Source organism: Acomys russatus, chromosome 10, assembly GCF_903995435.1.
Source record: "Acomys russatus chromosome 10, mAcoRus1.1, whole genome shotgun sequence".
NCBI classification, from domain to species: Eukaryota; Metazoa; Chordata; class Mammalia; order Rodentia; family Muridae; genus Acomys; species Acomys russatus.
Genome location: NC_067146.1, coordinates 64355978 through 64379968, shown reverse-complemented (window position 1 = coordinate 64379968; position 23991 = coordinate 64355978). Strand labels below are relative to the sequence as shown.

Sequence of the window (23991 nt, the reverse complement as noted above, 5' to 3'; positions counted from 1 at the left end):
CCTTGAGCTCACAGCAATTTGCCTGCCTCTGCCTCCTGAATGCTGGGATTAAAGGCATGCGCCACCACGCCTGGCTTTTGCATATCTTATTTCTTTCTCTAGATTTGGAGAATTGTATGAAGAAAAAAAAAACTGATTCAAAAAATCATTCTGCCTCTCAGCTCTCCCTTCTGCACTACCGACCAGTGGATTTGTTCTCTTAGCTGTGCCCTAGAGGCCTTGTCATACTTTGGTCATTGTGCTATCTGAATTAGTAAGTCTTCAATCCTGTCGTCCATCCCTGATTTCTTTGTTTTCCCTGGCATAGTCTATTGGTGGTGCTACCGTTGAGGGTTCTCTTTCATTTAGTGAGCTTTTTATCTTTTTATTTCCCTGTGTGTTCTGGTATCCATTCCCACCTTCAGATCCCCGCTCTCCCTCTCCCCCAGGTGCGTGGGAATGGTGGAAGCAAACAAAGCTCTGATTTCTGAACCAAAGGAACCCATGCTGCCTGCCCCATCTTAGAGCTCTTTCAAACCCTGTGGCAGGGAGGAGACTGAGTGCTCTGCTAAGCCAGGCTTTAGATTCAGGGAAGAGCCTCAGAGCTCTGTCCCCAAGGTAATTTTCAACAATAGGACCTTCACCCCTCACCACAGAATTAACTACACCTGCAGTTCTTGAAATAAACAGAGTCTCAGGAATGCTCAGTGCAAAGCAAGCTTCTTAGTGTGAAGGAAACCACGCCAGCATCCATGGAAGTTGCTTCCTTTGCCCCTAGGACCGTGCTACCAATGAAAAGCAAGAGTTCCATCACTTACCGCCCCACCCTAGGCAAGTTGCTTTTTTGCCTTTCACTCAGTCTTTCCACTATAAGGGACGGCCTTAGCTCCCACTTGGAATTGTTCCATCTTTACAGGCTCTCTCTTGGTCCACTGTCAAGATGGTACCTGACTGTAGCACTGAGATACTGTGTGCTTCCGCTCTTGTCACCCAAGAGGAAACACTGTTAACCGGTTTCTCTCTACCTTTTAGCTGTTCTTTCTCTGTGTTTTCAGTGTCTAGTGCTCTTACTCTAGAGTACAGTCCTCGCTTTTGACCTACTGATTGATGGAGTCTCAAGATGGAAATTTCCAGAGGCTTAATAGATACATTCCACTCAGGCATCTTGGAAGAAAAAGTCACTGATAGAAATGAAATCCTATATACTTCTTCATTCCCATCTCGCTCACTCACTTTTCTTTTTTTTTCTCCATCCTCCTCTCTCGCGCATTTCATACTGTGGATTATATTCAGGGGCCTAAGACCTCACACCTCCTAGGCAAGCCCTCTACTGGCCTCTACCCCAGCCTCCATCCTTTGCATAAAATACCGCCCATTTGATGTGTTATTTCTTGTTTTCAACTTTTGAAATAAACACATGCGTCAAGATGTTTTAGCATGATTGCTTTTATTTTTAATGATGGAATTATATGTAGCATACACATATCATATATGTAAAAATCCCTAAATCGTATGACAGCAGTAGCTAACATACTGTTTTAGAGTATTGTGGGCCCTAAGTATCTTTATATGTATTAACTGTTTTCTTATTTCCCAGATGAGGGGACTGGGTGCTATAAGTGGCTCTTCTGGCTTTTGTTAATAACATTGTTCTGGGGGCAAAGGAAGCAATTTCCATGAATACTGGCGTGATTTATTTCACACGAAGAAGCTTGGTTTGTACTGAGCATTCCTGAGACTCTGTTTATTTGGGGAAGTGCAGATCTAGTTAATTCTCTGAAGCCGGTCTACTTTATGATTCTGTCTTGTCTTTGCTCGCTCTTACGTTAGTGGATCGCTGGGTATGTTTCTCTGAGTTCTCTAGTTAACAGCAGACATCCCAAGTTCTTTGCCCTTTTCCTCCAGATCTTGTTGAAAGCTCATAGAGGGCCAGGAGGAAAAGCAATCTATATTTCCAACTCTTCTGGATATTGACAGATTCTCCCCTTAAGTATTTATGTCTCGCTCCTGACTTTGTGCCCCTGTTTGTGAAAATATCCTGCCCACCGAGAAAAATATAATTTTGATCCATAAATTATAGCAACTTTCAAAGAAAAACTAACTTTACTCTACAGTAAGCCATGTGGGAGGCCTGTCCACTTGGTCAGCCTTCTATTTTTCTCGGTAACTTCTATAACAATCAGATCAAAACGGCCAGGATATTGAACAGTTAACAGTTCTCCTAACTTATGTCCCAACTACCAGTTGAACAATAAACAGAGAGTAAACAAATATGCACACCTGATTAGTTGCTTAGGATGCTGTGTGTCTGTTCAGCCAGCCACAGCTTCCATGTGCCAAAGACCTCCTGTCAGGTTGTTGTGATGGTCCCATTTCCTGCTATGAGGCGTCCCCCACCCACCCGCCATTCCTCTGGCTGCCTTCCAGCCTGTCAAACAAAGGTGGCAGTGGCTAACTACTTTGCTCTAGAATGATCTGTTTAACTAGCCTTTGTTTTTCTCCTTTGGCTCCTTCATTTATTCCCACTGTAAGTATGTGGCTCTCTATGAGGTTTCAGGTTCCCTATGGTGTTACCTCAAGTTTATGGGAATGCTAGACACATGGTAGCAAATGGTAATGCAGTGCTGTTTGCATTTGCCTAATTATTGTGAGACAGAATAGATGCTGAGACAATTGTTTCTTGAGGTGCTTAAAGGATTTATAAGAAAGCAGATGCAGTCAGGTGTGTAGTACAGATGTGTGATCCCAGTACTGGAGGCAGCAAGGTTAGATTGCAAATTTGTAACCAGTCCAAAACAAAACAAATAGAAAAAAAATAGTTACAAAATTGTGTCCTGGTCCAACCATAGTGTAGGATTTGTGTAGTTCTTTCTTTCAGCCCCCTCCTCCTGTATTTACATGAGGTAGGAAAGGAGGGAAGGGGAGAGAGAGAGAGAGAGAGAGAGAGAGAGAGAGAGAGAGAAGAAGGAGGAGGAGGAGGAGGAGGAGGAGGAGGAGGAGGAGGAGAAGAAGAAGAAGAAGAAGAAAACAGAAGAGAAGAGAGAGAGCGCGCGCGCAAGCCCACAGCTCTTTTGCTGTAGCTAGCCAGCCACTTGGGATTGTTAGTCAAACTAGTAATTCTCTTGTTTCTGCCTCCCTAGGACAGGGTACATCCGGCTTTCCCCTGGTTGCTCAGACTGTATCTGGGTCTTCTTGGTTGGACAACAAAGGCTTTGCTAACTGAATTGCCCTTCTAGCCCTTTAGTAGTTATTTATTACTCTCAAATGCAATTTAATATGATATCCACTTTAATGTTCTTTTTATTCTAGTGGACTTTAAACTTTTAAAGAAACTGCTATTTATAAGGATGTTATATTTTAAAATACTTGAAGAGTTAGTGCTGGAAGGACAGCTCAGTCAGCAAGATGCTTGCTAGAAACCATGACTGAAGGAAATAGACAACATGCCCCACCTACCTCCATACCTCTACCTCCTCCACCTCCTCCTTCTCCCCTCCTCCCACCCACCCCCTCCCTGCTCCTTGCCCAGCAGAGGCTCCTTTTCAGACCCTGATTAGGCACAAACCACACTGGAGCACCTGTTTTCACAGAGAGCTCCTTTATTAAGCAGGGAAGACAAATTAAAGTGGCTGCTTTCTGACCCAGACAGAAAAAGCAATAACAAATGACCTTTGTGCCATTTTTTTTTTTTTTAAGAAGAAAAAAAGGGAGGTCTTTGTTAGAATGGGCTCTGATGTAGGGGTATATTTTGATTGGATATGTTAATTAGGTGAACTAAAGGGGGCTTTTGATTGCTGGACTTTAATACTGTGATAGCTGGGCCTTGGTAGTCAGCCTCTGGAGGAGGAAGTGGCCAAATGAGGGAATAGACCTTGGTTGCTAGCTTTGGGAATGTAATCTAACAGTTTTTAGCAAGTCAGAGGGACTTGGGGAAAATGGCAAAGCTTGCCAGAGCCAAGCTTGCTGCCAGGCCCAGACTGGCTAGAATCCCTTCAATGCTAGGGCACACTTGCACCCCAGTGCCAGGGAGGTATAAGCAGGTGGATCCATAGGGTTTGCTGCTAGGCCAACCTATTCTACTTTGATGAGCCTCAGGCAGTGATAAACACTATCTCCAAAAGCAAGGTGTCATCTGAGAAATGATACCATGGGTTGTCTTCTGACTTCTGTATGTACGTACATAAACACCAAAACAAAAGAAATAAATTAGGATATAAATAATAAGTAGCTTTAGTTTCTGAAGGTAGAGCAGTTAACCTACAACTGTAGCCTTGGGCGGTTTTTTAAAACAGTATTTTTTTCCCCTTAAACTAAACTCTAAGGAATACGTTAAAGAGATGACAACGGGAGCAGCTCAGGTAAGTACTTTGGTTTTGTACACTTGCCTCTCCTATAGGCACTCAGTAGAATCTGAGGGTTAGGAACTAAGGAAGAGGAATCCCTGATAACATCGCCTTCACAGATGCCTGATCAAAAGCCGTTTTCATCACTTTCAACCCAAGTGTAGAAAGGCGCCTTCACAGAGCTTGTGCAACTCAGTGCCAAGACTACAATGTATCCCGCTTCCCCGGTCTCCCTGCAGGCAAGAATTTGTGGATGCTTACGTGAATTATGTCTTCCAAATTTCGGTTCATGAGTGGTACACAGCCTTTTCCAGTGGCTTTCTAAAAGTTTGTGGTGGAAAGGTCCTTGAACTCTTCCAGCCTGCAGAACTGAGAGCCATGATGGTGGGGAACAGCAACTATAACTGGGAAGAGCTGGAAGAGGTAAGCTCTGGAGCACAGCCGGGTGGGTGGGTGTGCTGAGGACCTGGCCTCCTTCAGGTGCGATGTGCACGCAGCTGGGTGGGTGGGTGTGCCGAGGACCTGGCCTCGTTCACGTGCGACGTGCTTGGGCAGCTGCTGGAGGTCACCTGCCTCTGAGTGGCATCTGTTGCAAATGCGAGCGATGTCCAATGTGTGCTGTAATTTCTGTTTTCCTCTTTTGGACAGACTGCTGTCTACAAGGGTGATTACTCAGGCACACATCCCACTGTGAGACTGTTCTGGGAAACATTCCATGAGTTCCCACTAGAGAAGAAGAAGAAGTTTCTCTGTAAGTACTCATCACATCAGTGGGTTGTCCATATTTTAATGTCACATCATATAGGGTGATATATTCCACAGGTAAAGATGTAACTTCCTAACAGAAGTCAAGCTTCAGTATATTGACTGTATAGTAACTAAAATGTATTTGAGGCTGTGAGTACCCACTCATATGTGAAACAAGGAGATGAAAATAAGTAAAGAGTCATTTCACTGGGCTGGAGAGATGGCTCAGAGGTTAAGGGCACTGACTGCTCTTCCAAAGGTCCTGAGTTCAATTCCCAGCAACCACATGGTGGCTCACAACCATCTGTAATGAGATCTGGCTCCTTCTTCTGGTGTGCAGGCACACATGCAGGCAAGACACTTTGTACTTAATAAATCTATCTTTAAAAAAAAAAAAAGAATCATTTCACTGACCTTCACTTTCTCTAAAAATAATAGTCATTCTAGCTGGAAGCTGTGGTTCACGCTTACTGTCCCAGCTACTTGGAAGGCTGGGATAGGAGGATCACTTGGGCCCAAGAGGTTAAGATCAGTTTGACCAACAAACATAGTGATTCCCTGACTCCCCAAATCTTAAACAGATTAATCTGGAAGGATTCTAGATGAAGCAGAGAAGATTTGATTTATACAAGTTTTGTTGTGGTATGATCCACTTAACGGGTAGTTCAACTGTTTACAGTAGGCGACCGAGCAGGTTTTAGTGTATACAGGTTCTACACCTCTCACAGAACAGCTTCAGAGTACGTCCATCTCTCAGAAACGCCATACCTTCCTCTACCGCCATCTTGAGTTTGTCCATTGTAGACTTTGTTTGCAAATAGAGTCATACAGTGTGTAGTCCTTCGTAACTGGCTGCGTGACATTGGAGTAGGGCAGTGGCTTTAGAGAGTAAAGTGAAGTTAGTTTCCATGATCAAATCCAGGCTTTGAGAAATGGTTGGATCTTCCTGTCTATAGCTGTGTAATAGCCTCATAAGTAGCCAGTGAATAGAATAGAATTTTTATCTGCATGAAACAAAAAAGGCTTAAGAAGCAAACCTCTTGGCTTTCTAAGAATGGGCAGATATTAATATTAATGGAAGGCTTAGCTGAAGATTCTGCTGCTCATATGGAGCAAGGGTGAGGGGAAAAATGGTACCTCACAATAGAACCCATCTGCCTGTGGACAAAAGGTGTTGAGAAAGTGATGTGTTAATTGATGAAGGGTTGGGCTGCCAAGTGAATGTGGAAAGCTGTCACTTTCAGGGGAAGCCTTCCTACTAGTCCCGGGAGTTTCCTTAGAAAAAGGTATCTCGAGTTCGAGAGCATCGGACTTAAGGATTTTGTTGTCTGTTGTCGTTGATGTGTTATTAATTCTGGGAGTTTGGCAGGAATGGTTATATGTTTATATGCCTTAGACAACGGCAGATATTTGAAATGGCTGATGAGGACTGGCAGATAGTACAGTGGCAGAGTGCTTGCCTAGCACCTAAAAGGCCCTGAGTGGGTACCCCAACACCACCATCACAAAAAGCGGGGGTGGCGTGTGGCAAGTGGAGAATGAGTTCATTGTAGTGATTTCTGGCAGTTCAACAGTGAAAAAACAAAACAAATAACAACAACAAGAAAAAGCAGTCTGCCACACTAGGGTACAGGAGAAGACAACCACTTCTGTCTATACCGTGCGGGAGAAGTGAGTTATTTGTGCTAAGTAACAGTGCATCACAAGCGGGAACTGCCTAAAGGGCATGCAGGTCAGGTCTTCTTGGTTTTGAAAAGGAGGGAGAAGAGCAAGTAGATCCCTGAAGCTAAACAGCGGTCTGAATGGCTCTGTTCTCAGACCCCTGAGGTACCGGGAGATCTTGAGGTCACAGACCCTGGGTTCTTTGCTGGTTGTCTTCTTATAGACAGTCATTCCTTTTCTCATTGCTTTTGTGATGGTTCAGCTCTGGGGATATGCATTCTATAGCGTGCCTGAGCATCTGGCATCCTGGCGCATACATGTTGGCACATAATAACATTGTAGTTCCCACGGAAGCCACAGGGTGTCATGCCTTTCTCTGTTGCCCAGAAAACTGCATAGCTATTGATGCCATTTTCTTCCCTGCAGTGTTCCTAACAGGCAGTGACCGGATTCCCATCTATGGCATGGCCAGCCTGCAAATTGTCATCCAGTCCACAGCCACCGGGGAGGAGTATTTACCTGTGGCCCACACCTGCTACAACCTTCTTGACCTCCCTAAATATAGCAGCAAAGAGGTTATGAGGGCTCGGCTGACCCAGGCCCTCGACAACTACGAGGGCTTTAGTTTGGCTTGATGCGACCCAGCTTACCCAGGACATCCTCTCCGCCCTCACTGGCCACATTGCAGCTAATACAAAGTACTGTGGGGAGTGGTGGTTTCTATTTTTTTATTGTTTAAGTGGATTGACACTTTTGAGTCCTAAACCGTAGTCAGTGTGTTTCTGGGGTTCAGCAGTAAATAGTCTTTTTGAAATATCAGTGGTCGAGGATGAGCCAAAAGTAGGCTTTAGTTTGGGATGTGGATTTGATCTTGTTTGGTTTTGTTTTAAACCAAGGTGTACCTATTGTTCCTTCATCTGTGAATGTATTGCAATCTGGATTAACCAGCAGTGGGTTTTCAAGCTTTTGTTTCCCAAATGTCTTTCTGCCCCAATGTTTCTTCACCAGCTTCCCTGCTCTTTTCCTCAGTCCTCACTCCTCTGAGGGATGATATGACTGACGCGTTCCTTCTTGTGTGCCATGCAGAAAACATTTCCTTTCTCCGCAGCTTTGGGAATGCATGGCTTGTTGTTGCAGCCCACTCCAACCCATAGACAGAACAGGCTCCTTCAGGACTCCCGATTCCAAAAGGCTGTGTGTGGGGCCATTGCTTGTCATTGCTTTTGAGCCTTAATGGAGGAGGCCTTCTAAATACACCCTGCTTAAAGAAAGCAGAATCACAGGTGTGGTGTCATGGCGCCTGGCTGCAAGTTCCTTATAATAAAGTTTTAAGACACTTAAAAAAATAAACAAACACGGGGAGAGGGAAAATAAATAAATAAACAAACAGAACTACCCGAAAGAAAAGAAACTAGGGCCTGAAGGAGTGCTGCCAGCTTTCCAGGGCTGCCCATTGCTTGGGCCCCAGGAAGACACAGGCAGCAGTCTCAGGTTCCAGGTGGGTTGCATATGTCTATGACCCGTGACCCCCTGGATTTACCATGACTTGGTAGACCCCCTTTACCTTGCTTTTGAAGCAAGTTGCATTTTTTATCTCCATATTGCCCAAGAACAGTACAATGAATACGCCCCCTCCTTTTTTATCACTTTATATGCACTGATTTCCCTTCCCTTTTCTTCCCTGTGCTCCCCACTCCCTTTCTTTATTCTTACTCTTCTTGTCTTTGCTGCTTGACTCAGTTACCCTTTTTCTTCTGCTAGTGGGTGCATGCTGTCTTTTGTTGTTGTTTTCAATTTTGTAAGTTTTTTTTTTACCTCTGTCTCTGTTAAAATATGAAAATATTCTTCATGATAGAGTTTCTGTTTATCACATTTGAAATGTTCCTTTACAGTGGGATTTCAGCAGAGGGATTATGTTAAGTCAAATACATTTGTCTCAAAAATGACATGTTTAACTGCCCATCATTGGATAAGAGAATTCTACATGATCAAAGAACTCATGTAATCCTAATTTTAAATCTGTAGTAGATAGAGAAAAAGACTTATTTATATAAAATGAAGTACATATAGATTGTGATGCAGCATTGAGTCTTTATGAAGGAATGTAGATTTTGCTTTTTCTTTTTGTTTTTAAAAGTTACTCCAATTGCTAAATTGGTAGTTTTTCAGTCCTTATAAATAGAAAATTTAAAAAAAGATACACAATTATATGAAATGTTTATTTTCTATGTGTGTGCATATAATTCAATATTATGCAATAAATTTGGTGTTTTAACTTAAAACAACTTTGTATTGTACTTGTGGGATGGACAGTGTGCTTTCCATGGAAGCGTTAAGTCTTCCAGCTAGGGAATAGAATGACAGGAACTAAAAGAAAGTGGATCCAAATGCTCTACAGGTGGATAGGCAAGGGATGGGGAAGAACGGGAGTGGTGAAAGTGACTGATGTTCAAAAACATTTCTCAGAGAGGGAGGGGAACTAGCAAGGCTCAAACATGGAGAATACACGAGGAGGAGTCTAGAGGAGTTTGAAAGGTGCACCAGAGGAATAATGACAAACAGAACTGAGTAGGAAGGAGGACCTCAGGCCCAGCGTTGGTATTCAGACCATGTGTGTGACTCCATAGGATGTGGTCAAGAATGCAGAAATGGAGTGGTTAGACATGAACCTGGAAAATTTTGATGATGTGATTTAGAGGAGTTGGAATGAGAAAGACGGAAGCAGAGAGGAGCTCATAGAATTGAGGGAGGTGACAGTGGAGACAGAAAAGAATATCTGAATAGTGGAGAAGGAGAGACGAGGAGAGACTTCTGAAGGAAGTCAGAACTGGATATCTCAGGCTAATGAGTGTTAGCCCCTGTATGAACTCTGTGTGTGGAGCCCAGCAAGAAAGTATTTTAAGTAAATTAGTAATGTAAGTGTGATGTATTGTTTCAACAGAGTTAATAATAGATGTTTTAAAATTCATAATGGGTGAGATGGTGCAGAAGGTAAAGGCACTTGTCAGCATGTCTCACAACCTGATTCAATCCCAGGACCCACCTGACAGACTGAGAGAACCAACCCCCGAAAGTTGCCCTGTAGCCTCTACTTGTGTGCCATGGCATGCACACACCTATGTACATACACACAAATAAATATACATAATACAAAATTATGTAGAAGTAGTAAGGGGAGCTGTAGCTTTTTAATATTAAAATCTATTCAATAAATAATAACTTACAGAAGTGCTAAGTTTGAGGGAAATATTTCCCCTGTATGTTAAATTTAGAACACAAATAGATTGTTTCAATTTCTTATTACAACATTTGTTTCTTCAGTATTTTTGTGTGATAGTTTTTAATTTTTCCAATTTTAGGTCATTCTATTCATGTAAGTAACATTTTTCCTACTAAACATTTATGCCACAAACTCTAATACTTTTATACTTCAACATTTAGATTTTCGTTTCGCAAGCTGATAAAAATAGAGTGAGGTTGTTATCCTTGTAAACAGTAACTCTACAACCTCACAGATGGAACCTGTTAAAACATGGCTTTTTTATTAATAGTTCATGGCTTAAGTAACTAAGGAGGATATGTGAGAAGGCTGTGTTTTGAAACCTTTTGGAGGTTCACTTTTAGTTTAATCATTTTGCCTTAAAGAAGAAGACAGACAATGTGGAAACCCGTGTCTGGGGAGCATGCAGAGCACGAAATCTTTCTCCAGCAGACGCCAAGCTCTTGGAGCAGCTTACTAGGTAAAGAAAGCAACCTTGAATTCTCATGCTGAATCTTCAGAGACAGCATGGGCCAGCTCATGTGTGCTTGATTTCATCCTTGGGCATTTCTCATTTGTTTTTGCTTTTAAAAAATACGGTTCTTAATTCTTTGAGAATTTCATACAATCCATTTTGATCATAGTTTTTCCAGAACAACCCCCTCTCTTTCCTGCCCACTTAGCTTTCTCTTCCCTTTGTTCTAAATCATGGGAGTACAATCTGTGTTGCCCAGACACTCCTGGGTATACCTGCCCTAGGAAGTGATCCCACCTTTAAAAAAAAAAATGTCTCTTGGGGGGGGGGGGGGCAGGGGGGGGGGGGGGGGGCATGGTGGTTGTGCATGCCTTTAATCCCAGCACTTGGGAGGGAGAGGCAGGTGGATCTCCATGAGTTCAAGGCCAGCCTGGTTACACAGCTAGTTCCAGGATAGCCAGAGCTACACAAAGAAACTGTCTTGAAAAACTAAAAAAAAAAAAAAAAAAAAAAAAAAAATTGGCTCTTGATATCAAAGCAGCTATCAAATGTCAATGCCTCCTCTGTTAGGGGTAGGAATTTTGTCCACCTCCCTGCTCTATACTAATTGTGTCAGGCTTGATCTTGTACACAGGTCTAGGGCATGCTGTCACAGTCTCTGTTAGTTTACGTTGCAGCTGCCTTATTATGTCTGTAAAACACACCTTCAGGGTGACCCTGAGCCTTGAGAGAAGTATGGTATATGTATCACATTGAGGGCCGAAGGCTGAGAAATCTTTTATTTTCTGCACTCATTAGTTGTGGGTCTCCATGTAAATTGCCATCTACTGCCAACAGAAGGTTCTCTGATAAGGACTGAGACACCCACTAACCAACAGGCATAGTAGTGACTGTTTTAATGCTATTTATGAGAATAATAGTAGGTTCTACTCTTGGCCCTATAACCTAACTAGCCACAGGTTTTTCGCCCCATCAGCAGTGCCAGATATGGATTCCATTTCACAGAGTGAGCTTATATCCAATCAGAATTTGGTTACTCCCATAGCATTCCTGGCACTGTTGTACCAGCGGGCAGATCTTGCCAGAACAGTCATTATTGTAGCTTACAGTGTTCACAGCTGGTTAAGACTGATGATTATTTTTCTTTTCCACTAGCTTGCGTAGCACGTTTCAGCCCTTTCAAAACTAGCCAATAGGGATGAAACTTCAGGCCAGTACAGCTTGGTTTGTCCATGTTCTATGATTCAAATGTATGATGTTTTAGCAATAGGGTCTTAGTACCAACAAGTTGTGGAGGGTAGCCAAGAGATTTGGCAATAGCCTGCAACGTTTGCAGGAATCAAAGGGATTCTACTGGCTAACAACTCAAAAAAGAAGATACCCCATTCATGGTTCTGGGATTTTTATTTGTGGTGTCTTGTTGGCTATTTTCTCTTATTGCACAGTAACCCTCTCCACATGATCTCTTAGTAGTTTCCTAACTCTTTGTATTCCAAATGAAGTATACACAGTCAAGTCTTTGAAGCTCGAATCCACATAGGAGAGGAAATGTCAGGTTTGTTTTTCCAAGTCAAGGTTACCTTACAATTAGGTGGATTGCCTCTAGTTCCACCCTTGTTTGTTTGTTTGTTTTGTTTTCTTTTACTTTTTAATTTATTGTAATTTATTCAGATTACATCCTTATTGTTATCCCCTCACTTCTATCTTCCTGTTCCCACCCTCCCTCCCTCTTCAACCTATTCCCTCCCCTAGTCCTCTAACAGAAGGCGACCTCTCCCACCACCATCTGACCACAGCTTATCAGGTCTCATCCAGAAAGCCTGCTTCCTCTTCCTCTGTGTGCCACCAGGCCTACCCAGCAAGGGAAAGTGATCAAATCCATGGCTGGTGGGGGTGCAAACTTGTACAACCACTTTGAAAATCAGTCTGGTCCTTTCTCAGAAGATTGGAAATAGTGCTATTTCAGGAACCAGCTATACCACTCCTGGACATATACCCAAATGATGCTCCACCATGCAACAAGGAGATTTGCTCAACTATGTTTATAGCAGCTTTATTCATAGTAGCCACAATCTGAAAACAACCTTGATGTCCCTCAGCTGAAGAATGGATAAAGAAACTGGGGAACCTTTACACAATAGAATACTACTTAGCTATTAAAAACAAGGAAATCTTGAAATTTGCAGGCAAATGGGTAGAACTAAAAATGATCATCCTGAGTAAAGTAACCCAGACCTAGGAATTCATGCATGGTATATACTCACTTATAAGTGGATTTTAGCCTAATATAGATGTCCTCTGAGAGACTCCACCCAGCAGAAGATCGAGACAGATGCTGAGACTAGATGCTGGACTCCAAGTGAGAGTGGTATGGAAGAAGAAGATTTGGAAAGACCCAGGGGGGTTAGGAGCCCACAAGGAGACCATCAAGGCCAGTGGATCTGGACCCAGAGGCCTTGCACAAACTGTTATACCAACCAAGGACAAAGACAATGCATGCAGTAAACCTAGAACCCCTGTTCAGATCTAGCCAAAGGACAGCTCGTTCTCCACGGTTGTGGGGAGAGGGGAAACTGCCTCTGACATGAAATCTGGTGCCCCTGGTTTGTTTTGTGTTTTGAGACAGGATTTTTCTATGTAGTCCTGGCTGTCCTAGACCTCGCTTTATAGTCTTTACTGGCCTTGAACTCACAGAGAGCTCCCTGCCTCTGTCTCCCAAGTGCTGGGATTACAAGTGTGCGCCACCACCTCCTGGTTGGCCCCGTCCATTTACCTGCAAATTTCACTTCTTCATTTATCTTAAAAGCTGGCTAATACTCCATTGTATAAGTTGTACGACATTTTCATTATCCATTCTTCAGTTGATGGACATCTTGGCTGTTTTCCATATTATGCCTGTTAGAGAAAAGTAGCAAGGAATGTGAATGAGCAAGTGTCTTTACAGTAAAATGTAGAGTCCTTCAGGTATATGCCAAAGAGTAGCATAGCTAGGTTAAGTGTTAGGTCGGTATCCCCCCTCCCTCTCCTCTCACCTCTTTCCCCTCCCCCCTCCACCACTATTTCCACAGGGCTGTACCAGTTTGCACTCCTATTAGGCATGATTTCATCTCCCTCTCTCCCAACATCCACACCAGGATTTGTTGTTACTTGGTTTGTTGGTTTGTTTGTTTCTTTTAACTTAACAACTTAACATAACCGTTCCAGCTATGGTAAAATGAAATCTCAATATAGTTTTAACTTGCATTTCCTGGATAGTTAAGGATATGAAACAATTTTTTTAAAATGTATCTCAGTCATTTGTATTGCAAGATTTGAGAGCCCTATGTTTAGTTCATTTGTAAATTGGATTTTTTTTTCTCGATGTTCAAAGATTTTTGTGTTTGCTTTTAGTTATTTGTGTATTCTAGACCCAGTCTTCTGTCTGTGGTAGATACATAGCTAGTAAAGACTTTTCTTACTCTGTTTTGCATCTTCACTTGAGTGATGTTATTCTTTGCTATACAGATGCTTGTTAGTTTCGTGAGGTCCGATTTGTCAGGTGTTGGTCTTAATGCCTACACTTCCTGGATCTTATTCAGAAAGTCCTTCCCTGTGCCAGTGAGTTCCAGTGTATTCCATCTCTCCACTACCAGATTCAGGGTATCATGTCGTTTGTTGAGGTCCTTGATACATTCGGAGTTGAGTTTTATGCAGGTAGACAACAGTCTAATCTAACTCTACATTTTACTATAAAGACACTTGCTCAATCACATTCATTGCTGCTTTTCTCATAACAGGCATGATATGGAAAACAGCCGAGAAGTCCATCAACTGAAGAATGGATAATGAAAATGTCGTACAACTTATACAATGGAGTATTAGACTGTTTGTAGGTAGCAGTCTAATTTTATTCTCCTATTGGCAGCTGTGGAACTTGATCGAAACAGTGTGAAGGGCCCATGTTTCCTCCAGTGTTCGTTTTGGCTTCTTCTGTCTGCACCCTCTGTTCTTGTCCATTGATGGATGTGTCTGGTCGTTTCGTGCCAGCACCATGCTGTGTGTATTAGTATGTCTCCAAAACATAACTTCAAACCAGAACTCCAACAATCATTGTTCTGACTGTTGTTCCTACTAATCCATGCTGGTACCTTCTTTAGTTTCTTTCTTCAGTGTCACAAAATATTTTTATTGTCCAAGTCTTTCAGCTCTTTAGTTTCTTTTTATTAATTTTTTTTAAAAAAATGTTTAGTTTCTAAGACACTTCTTCAGGCTGTTGTTTATTGTGTGAATGTACTAAGGCTACTGATTTTTGCATGTTCTTGTTATATTGTGTTACTTTGTGGCTGTAGGGATTTTCCATTGTTTTTAAGGTCTTTTAAGTACAAAATCATATTATCTACGAGTAAGGATTCTTGGGTGTCTCTCTTTTCAGTTTAAATCTCCTTCTGTTCTGTTATTGCTCTAAGACTTGTATTATTTTGAACAGAAATGGAGAGAGTGGACATCCTTGTCTTAGTCCTGATTTTAATGGAAATGCTTTTGAGTTTTTCTCCACTTAGCATGATATTGGCTATGAACTCGTTGTGTATTTCCATGTCATATTGAAGTGTGTCGCCTGTATCCCTAGCCTATCTGGGACTTTGATCATGAGAGGATATCGTATTTTGTCAAAAGACTCTTCTGAATCTAATGAGATGATCATGGTTCTTGTTTTCTGAGTACATTAATGTGGTGGGTTTGGTTGCTGATGATATACAGATGTTGAACCACCCCTGCATCTTTGAAGGCATAAGGAATACTATTGCTGTGATGAAACACCATGACCAAAAGCTACTTGGGGAGAAAGATCTTCTGAAGATATTTTTTCAGTTAAGGCTCCATCCTCTCTGATGACTCTAGTTTGTGTCAAGTTGACATAAAACTAGTCAGTACAGTGCATGCGTGTTTTCAATTGTAGTATCCTGATTGGGGATTTTTTTTTCTTTAAAGACTATAAATTATCCTTGCTTACCTCTTCTGATTAATATTTATTTAAAATCTATTCAGATATTAGAATAGTCTTTTTTTTTTTTCCATCTGTTTGCCCTCAGGTAGCGTCTATTATATCACTGGTCAGGAAATGTGTTTCTTGGAGGCAATGAAAAGATGGATCCTGTTTTCTGATCCAGTCTGTGCCTGTGTCTCTTTATTGAGGAGTTGAGATAATTAATACTGAGTTATTATTGACCAGTGCATCTTTACTTCCATTATTTTGTTTCTTGCAACAGGGAAAGAGATGAAAAAGCGGGTCCCTGTATCTTTAGAAAAGGTGAAGATTCTCGCCTTAAACTCACCAGAATTCAGTTGGAAGTGACACACCAATGTGCCTTCCCAGTCTAGGTTCTTGGAAAAGAGAAATTACTAAACCCTGCAAGAGAGGAACCCTGGAAAAGACATACAGACATTGGTCTCTGACTTTGGGCTGCCAGTGGGATGCAGGTGGACCGTTTGTCCTCCAAGCATCTATTCAGCCTTTCCTTGAGGAGGAAGGTGCCAGACCCTGCAGCTCAACAGGTGCTGGAAGTAGTGCCAGTGCTGGTGTGGACTGAGGCCTTGACTCTTCCCCCAGACTTGTCTGTGCAGGCTTTCCCACTTGCACTTTGTCTCATTCCAGAACAATGGAATGTGTATCCTTTAGTTATTACCACACCAGTAACAGTCTGCTCAGATGTCAGCTTCTTTTCTTTCCTCCCAGGGTGACTGGGTGCTTGGCAGAGGACAGAATCACATGCTCTTCAGATCTTTCCAAAGCTGATTTTCCTCAGTCTAATCCCATGAGAGTTAGGTACAATTTATGATAATTATGGCTTCAGTTCTCACTGGTGTTGAACTTCCTGACAAACTTAAGTAAGAATTAAAATATATATCTCTTACGGAGCCAGACACTACTGACCAGGCTGGTCTTTTGTGGTCCTCTTTTCTTTCAGATCAGGAGGAATAGGTAGATAACAAAAGCAGATTTGTAAATAAACCCCTTCCCTATTGGGTCCTCAGAGGCCTGTGTTCTCCAGCAAGGGCCAAGTAGGTTCTGGCTGTTAGTTCTTCAGGGCTGGCTGGACACCACCAAAGCTGCCTGTTAAAAATAGAGCTCTTAGCCTTTGGTTCCTAAACATTCAAACTGAAGGACTCTCAAGTTCAAGTCACTATCAGATTGTTGAGAGTAGAGACCTGGGGTTTCTCAGCTTCTGAGGTAATGGTAATGGCGGGAAGGGACAAAGGTTGTGGAATACCTTGAATCTGAAAGCTGGCTCAGTGAGATATGGTCTTCAGCTGGCTCTTAGTTCATATGGTGAAAGAGTGGAGGACCCAAGTGTTCCCCCCTTCTCAGCCACAGCCACAGGCAGTGGAATTTGGTATGCTCTTTAGCAATTTGACAGAATTAAAACAAACCTCCCTCCCTATGGCACTTTTGAATTTTAGTTTAAAAATATGCACTGAGATAAACTTCAGGGCATCTAAGTCATCCAGAAATCAATTCACAGTTTATTCTTTGATTTCACTCCGCACAACTTGGGCATTTGTTTTCACACTCATCTCGGTGACCATCTCAGTTCATTCTTCTGGTGTGTCTGAACAGATACCTGGACCTCCCAACATGTTTTAGGGAGAAGTATACTTAAGAGAGTTTCCTCTGCTTAGTGAAGGAATTTAGCAAGCATTAATCCTTCTGAGAAGGCAGCCAGGGTGTTTGAAAATGGTGATAGTCACGATGTGGTTTTCCTCCAACGGAATAGGTTAACTGTTTCCATAAAATCTTGCTTATCTTCATATCCTGAGGATGGACCTCTGCCCTACACATTCTCTCTCTCTTTCCCCCTCCCTCTTTCTCTCTCCCCACCATGTATACACGTATGTACACGTACACACATGTACATACATGTATACAATGTACACATGCACATATACACATGTATGCCCACACTCATATACAACACACATGCACATGTGCACACATGCACACAATACATATACACACATGTGCAGCATGGACAGCACACCCATACACACACACATAGTTTTACACACATTCCTCCACACAAATCTTGCCTATTTTAGTTGCAGTGACCCATACTTAGAGAATTAGAGTTATAGTCATTCTGTTTCTAACTTATATAAACAAGGAATGGGAGGTGACGGGGGTGAGGCTGGAGAATAATCCTGGGAGGTACAATGCCTGTTCTGAAAGACTTGAGAGTGTGCTGCTGGACTATAAAAATACTTTATTTCAAGGCTGATACAACATTGAGCCTACAACAATCTCTAAAGTGTGTAGTATGATTATTTGCATTTTTCATGTGAAGAAACAGGCTCTGGGAGGGTAATAAATACTGTCCCCCAATCATGCAGTGGGGCCTTCAAGTACCTGGAGGCATTCTGGCTCTGGGTGTTGTCAAGTGGAACATTTCTTGTCACTCAGGAGATCACATTCATTAAGGAACTGTTCATTTCCACAGCATGCTGTCTGCACCCTCTTGAAGAATGGACAAGCAGAATGCAGAAAACCATGCAGCCCTTTGTGAACTGCAGCACTTATCCCAAAGCCCTCACGGAGGGAGTTGGCATCCCAGTAGCTCAGCCACGTGTTTGTTCTGGTGCGAGAAGCTGCCACTTCTCCTTCCCTTGTCATGCCTATTACATACAGCAGCCATCAATACCTCAGAAGCAGCAGTTGAAGAAATATATCAGTGTCTCAAAATGTCTTACCAACTAGTACTCAAAGCTGCATGCCCAGAAAGATGGTCTAAGGATAGATGCATATTTCTGAATGGCTTTTGAGAAATTAAATTCAAACATGTAAAAGAACCTGACTTCAGAATTCATAGCAGCATATGATTTAAACACACATAGGGCCTGCTGGGAATCTGGTCCAAGGGATTTGTTTCTCACCATGTTTCGTGCCATGCTGCCCTCGTGGTAATAAGCCATGTTGCTGGAGAGGAAAGTGAGAACTGAGCTGTCAGCACCTCCGGGTCCTGCCAAATCCCCCCTATCCTCATGCCAGGACTCTGAAATGCACTAGGGAATTTGGATTTGGCTTAGTGGGTATAAGATTCCACTGAGTAAGTTCAGCCTTGGCAAGCTGACATAGCTTAGAGATAGCCCTGGTAAATTCTGTCTTACAAGATGCTGAACCCATTCCAGAAAGGCAATGGTGAAACCACTGGGTCTTGAGTCTCTTCTCCTGTGTGCCCTCCCACCATGTGTAGGACTCGTTGCAACATTGCATTTAGGCCACCAGCCCTGCAAACCACTATAGGTTAAGAAGCACAAGGACTCCATGGCTGGGGCAGAGGGCAGGATGCACCTCAAAAGGCACCCAGCGTTTGACGTAAGCTCTAGACCTTTTTTATTTGTCCCTCAAGAGAATCAGCATCAGCTCCATCAATACAGTCCTTGCTCTGAAGACATGAGGAACTGACTTTGGACTTCCGTTTCTCAAATAAACATCTGGGAATGGCCATGCACACCTCTACACCAGCCCTGGGTGGCAGATCCCAAAAGTCCCTGGCCAATTGAGCTTGAGGCCTTGTCTGAAGGAAATAAAATGGAGAATGATAAGAAACTTCCAGCATCCTGTCCTGCTCTGACCTCTGTGTATGTGAACACACAACACCCTCCATAGTTACACTTAAATCTGTTTACCATATATAACGCATGCGCATACAAAGCAACTTTGAAATATTGAAGGAACTGTGTACACTAAATACCACCTGTCACTTCTTCCAAATTTATTACTTTGCATCTATGGTTAGAAAAACTAAAGGACCATGCCTGTAACTTCAGCACTCAGGGAGGCAGAGACAGGAGGATCTCTGAATTTGAGGCCAGCCTGGTCTACAAAGTACAGGTCAGCCAAGGCTACACAGAGAAACAAACCCTGTCTTGAAAACAAAACAACAAAACCCTAAAGTACTCCAGGTGGGCTTCAGCTTCAGGAGGATAGAGCTAAGTATCTTCTCTATACGTTGACATCACTCATATTTCAGGAGTAGGGCAAGGTTCACCCAACCTCAATCATTTTAATCACTTGGAGTATACACATCAGGGGGAGTATGAAGGCCACTCACTTCCCTCTTCCACTGGACAGTTGTGTCCCTTCAGCCACTGGGGCCTAGCTCTGTGCCTACACTTGAGGTGACCCTTCCGGGAATAGGTGCTGTGTGGCACCTGGCCTCTGAGGTCACTAAGAAGGCTGAAGTGTTCACACAGCTGCAGTGCCTTCTGTCCAGACTTTTTACTGTCCTTTAATTTCAGAATAGTAAATGTTTAAAATATGTACCTAAGGGGCCCTCGTAGAGTTTGGAAATGTACTGAACTAGAGAGAATTCTCCTTAAGGTTTTTGCTTCTGGAGCCGCTCCGCTCTGTTGTGAATAAGTAAAAGGCGGCTGTGGAAAGCACAACCTGTTTTTCTAGTTCCTACGCTGACTATCACGCATGTGCACAATTTGTTTCACCTTGCAGTGCCCTCCTTCTCTGAGCCAGAGGGAAAAACTAATCCTCATGAGGCTTTGGAGAGACTCAAGTGAGCCAGCACTGGATCCTACAAGAAGCAAAAGGTCACACCCCATCATCAGCTCAGTCACATGATGTTGACACAAACTGCAGAGCCTCTATAGTTAAAAATAATTTATTTTTAATACAAAATGCAGACCTGTGTAAAAAAAAAGTACATAATGGTTTGCATTCAATATCTCTTTATTAAGGACATTGGTAATTTAGATATTTTCTGCTTATATGTCATATAAATATCATTCTGGGCCCATAATAGTGACATTTTACCCATTTCTGGTTATTTTCGTGCCTTCACTTGGAGAATTAGATCTGTTAACAAACTGATTCCTTGGGCCATGCACTTTACCATAGATGGCCCCATTCTGGGAAATATGAGGTGTTAAAAGCATGGACCTTCAAAATAATATGAAATTGTACCTGCCATAGACTTTCCCTTCACATACACATGTATGTGCATCTGCAGTTCTGGCCTTGGTCTGTATCATATATGTGCTGTGATCATGGGGCAGTGGCCAGTGACATGAGCAGTGTTGGGTATGTACATATTACCTTTGATTGGAGCATGCTGTGTTGGCTAGCATTGGTTGCCATGCTGGTGTGCACAGTGCAAATAGAGCAATTTGAAAACATGTTGAATTGTGTTTTGAGAAAATGTTTTCTTTAATGCATTTTAGGATCAATTGGACAAAATTTTGTCGATGAAGGGAAGTAAAAAACACATTCTAGATTCTCCTACACACACGTGCACTTTAGGGAAAATGTGGCTCCAACATTCAGGATACAGTTTTGTCTCTCCCTACTGCTGTGACCTGGTGGACACTGAAAAAAGCCCCCTGTGGGCACTGACCACAGTGCGGGTGCCACCTTGCCCTGCTGGGGAGGGGAACACAGGATGTGAGTGTCAGAAAAAAACATTCAGGAGAGCAAAATGGAACTTAGACTGCAATTAGCTTTTTACACGGCAGTCTGTGGTACACTACTGTCAGCAGCAGAAAAATACCATTTTACCAGGGTATAAAATCAAGTTTAAATTATGACATTTCCGTGTAAATTTGTGATAGATGGCAGCTCTACTCAGTGTTCTCTACTGAAAACTAGGAAGCCCCAGACAGACTACTCTAAAGGATATTGTAGCCAATTCTTTATTCTTTCATTCTGAGTCTATACGAAGAATTGCAAGCTCAACTCCACTCACAGTTTAGCCAGCCCTCAGGGCTCTTAAGACTGAAGGCCCTAGAACATTTCCTGTAGTGTTGAGGGTACCAGCAGGAACTGGCTCTGTTGGTCCTACTGTCGAGATGTCTGACTCAGCCTGCAAGAAGCTCTGCTGTTAAAGTGTTGCGTCAGAGTAAGACAGAGGAACAGTAGCTCTCAGCTGCAGGTCTGTAGTAAATAATTATCTTTTGATGCAAAGTAAGGTTAAAACTTAGAACTGGCAACGAGGATTCATAGTGAAGTCTAGAAATAAAAAAGAGCCTAGTTCTTCTATTTGAAATCTGACTTGACCTTTCATGAAGATCACTAAGTGTGTGCAAACGTGTCTACAAAGGTTTTTGTTTTTTTTTTTTTTTAACTTCAAAGCCAGCTTTATCTGAAACATTGTACCGCCATGCCTTATAAAGTAAAACCTAACATGACTGAATAATGAAAAGAGGAAATACTGTAATGGTGCATACTTAATAATATAGAAATCTATTTCAGTGTATACTCTGGACTAAACACAATAAAAGCAAGTGCTTACCAACATTGTATGCCTTTGTCACCCTATTAATCCTCATGATCACATCGTCAAGCGTATTCTTACATAACCCTTAGTATTTCTGTTGCTATGTGCTAATGTACATGCACGTTCCCAAGAGAGCAAAGAGAGTTCTGTTTGTGCGAAGCCAATTAAGATGCTGCTTCTAGTGCTTGGAGACGCAGAGCTGCAGAGACAGTTGCCATGGAAACCAATTTTCCCCCACATTTTTAGCAGAGCTAGAAACCGCTGAGTAATGTGCCTTCAGAGAAGACCTAGTGCAAACACAGCTCCCACCTTCATTTGGGCTCCATTTTAGGGGGAAAAAATAGAAAATATGAAGAAAATCGTGATATTCCATACATGATTTATTTTTTCGATAACTTGGTATTTTATTGATCACATAAAACTGAATGGGGAGTCCTGAATAAATCTTAGTTCATTTACCTTTGGTGCAAACAATGAATTTCAAAACATCTAATAGCTTCTTATTTGTATGCAGCTTTAAAAAAATCTCTAGTGTATTTTTTTTTCAAAACACTACTCTTAAGTAGATGTACTTTAAAAGTTAACTGGTACTGATCTGAGTTATTCCACAGTTTAGTTAGGAGAATAAGTACTTAAAAATTACAGACTATGGATTTCTTTTTAAAAATACAATTTTTGGTCATGTAAATGATTGATGTTCAGGCTTCAAAAATAGAAAACATCCTACATTACATAATTTTATTCATAGTATAACTCCTTGAAATCATAGCAAATGTAAACAGCAGAGCAAAGAACATCAAACTGCATTTTCATGTACATTGAAATTTGTAGGATTATGTATGTACCATCTTTACGTGTGTAGATTAAAAAAAAAAAAAAAAGACGACAAAGTATTTCTGACCCATAGCTCATGCTTCTATGTGATTACTTGTAAAAGCAAAACTGAAGGAATTCTCCGCCCATCCCACCCCATCCTCATTACTGCAAGAGCCTCCTGATGACAAAGCCACAGTGAGAACAGTGCTGAAAATTGTCTGACCTGAGAACCCCAACCTGTCTTACTACAACTGGTGATACAGATGTCTACTCTCCTCATTCACACTGTACCCTGTAGGAGGTGACTCTCAAAACAGAACAGGGCCTTCCTGCTGTCTGCCCGGCCTGTACTGCAGTCCTCCTCTGGAAGCAAGGCTGTCGCAGACCTTGTGTAGGTGCCTGAAAAATCAAGCTTGTGCTGCTCTTCAGACAGACACGGGCGTGAAAAGGAAGTACGTCAGAGTGACAGCAGTACACAGCAGAGATGAATGACTGGGTGTCAACTCCCCTGGTCCCTACAAAATGTCTAATATAGACAGCTTTGTGACACAGTCTTTTTGAAGGGAAAAAAATTAAAATTGGCCACACAACACGTTGTTTATGTATTGTCTTGGAAACAATGTGATCTAGATTCTGCCTTGAGAATGAGCTGGGCTCTGAGCGCTATAGCTTTACCTTTTCAGGGTTTTAGTGCAGATTTACTTTCATAGAAAAAGTATGCTCTGGTAAGTTAAGGAGGCTGATACAGACTCCCTCTCTCCCATGATATTCTATGCCTAGTCTAATAATTATGCAAGACCCCTTTGTTTGGCTAGTGCAACAAGAAAATTGAGCCCCAAACAGCTTATCATAGGAACACCGGCCTGGCTTTGTGTTCAACATCAATGTCTGAGACTGGAAAGTGCAGTCAGTGTCTTGAAAAGAGTTGCAGGCTCTTCAGCTGTCACCTGATTTTAAAATAGCATCTGCATAGCTAGTTCTGTAGCTGCTCTGTCCTCAGAATAGACAAATATACGAGGCAGGGACTTAAAGCCTGTCAGCTGAGAGAGCACATCAGTGAAATGACTGCCCTGCCACTGGGCAGATGCAGCTTCCATCTACCTGAGAGCGAATGGGGAAATGGATTTGTGGGAGTGACTATGTACAGCTCGGGAAATGGCCAAGGCAGCAAATAGTGTGCCAAGGCATGGTCACCAGGTGGGGGGTTGCAGGGAGAGTACAGACCGCCACAAAAAGCAGGCTCTGTGAGGGAAGTCCTGAGCTGGTGTTTGTCACAGTCTTAGAATGGCCTCATGTTTCTGTTGTCGGGGAAGAACAGGAGGTCGCCTGCGGATGGGTTGGTTTGGTGGTGTGTCTAATCACTGCTCATATCAGTGAAGACCCTACCGCAGTGCATGTTGACATGTGTAGGAGTCTCGGCTCGCCCATTATACAACACCCATGGCAGGTCAC

The 23991-nt window shown here is 42.4% G+C and overlaps 1 protein-coding gene across 1 annotated transcript in view; it reads left to right on the top strand.

The window, feature by feature from the left end:
• Positions 1-7785, top strand: part of Herc3 (HECT and RLD domain containing E3 ubiquitin protein ligase 3) — an 81004-nt gene extending 73219 nt beyond the window's left edge. Inside the window, exons 22-24 of the mRNA XM_051152266.1 lie at positions 4562-4745; positions 4971-5073; positions 7158-7785. Of these exons, the coding sequence (XP_051008223.1) occupies positions 4562-4745; positions 4971-5073; positions 7158-7366 (496 nt within the window). The 3' untranslated portion in view covers positions 7367-7785. The remainder of the gene's footprint in view (positions 1-4561; positions 4746-4970; positions 5074-7157) is intronic.
• Positions 7786-23991: the final 16206 nt, after the last annotated feature.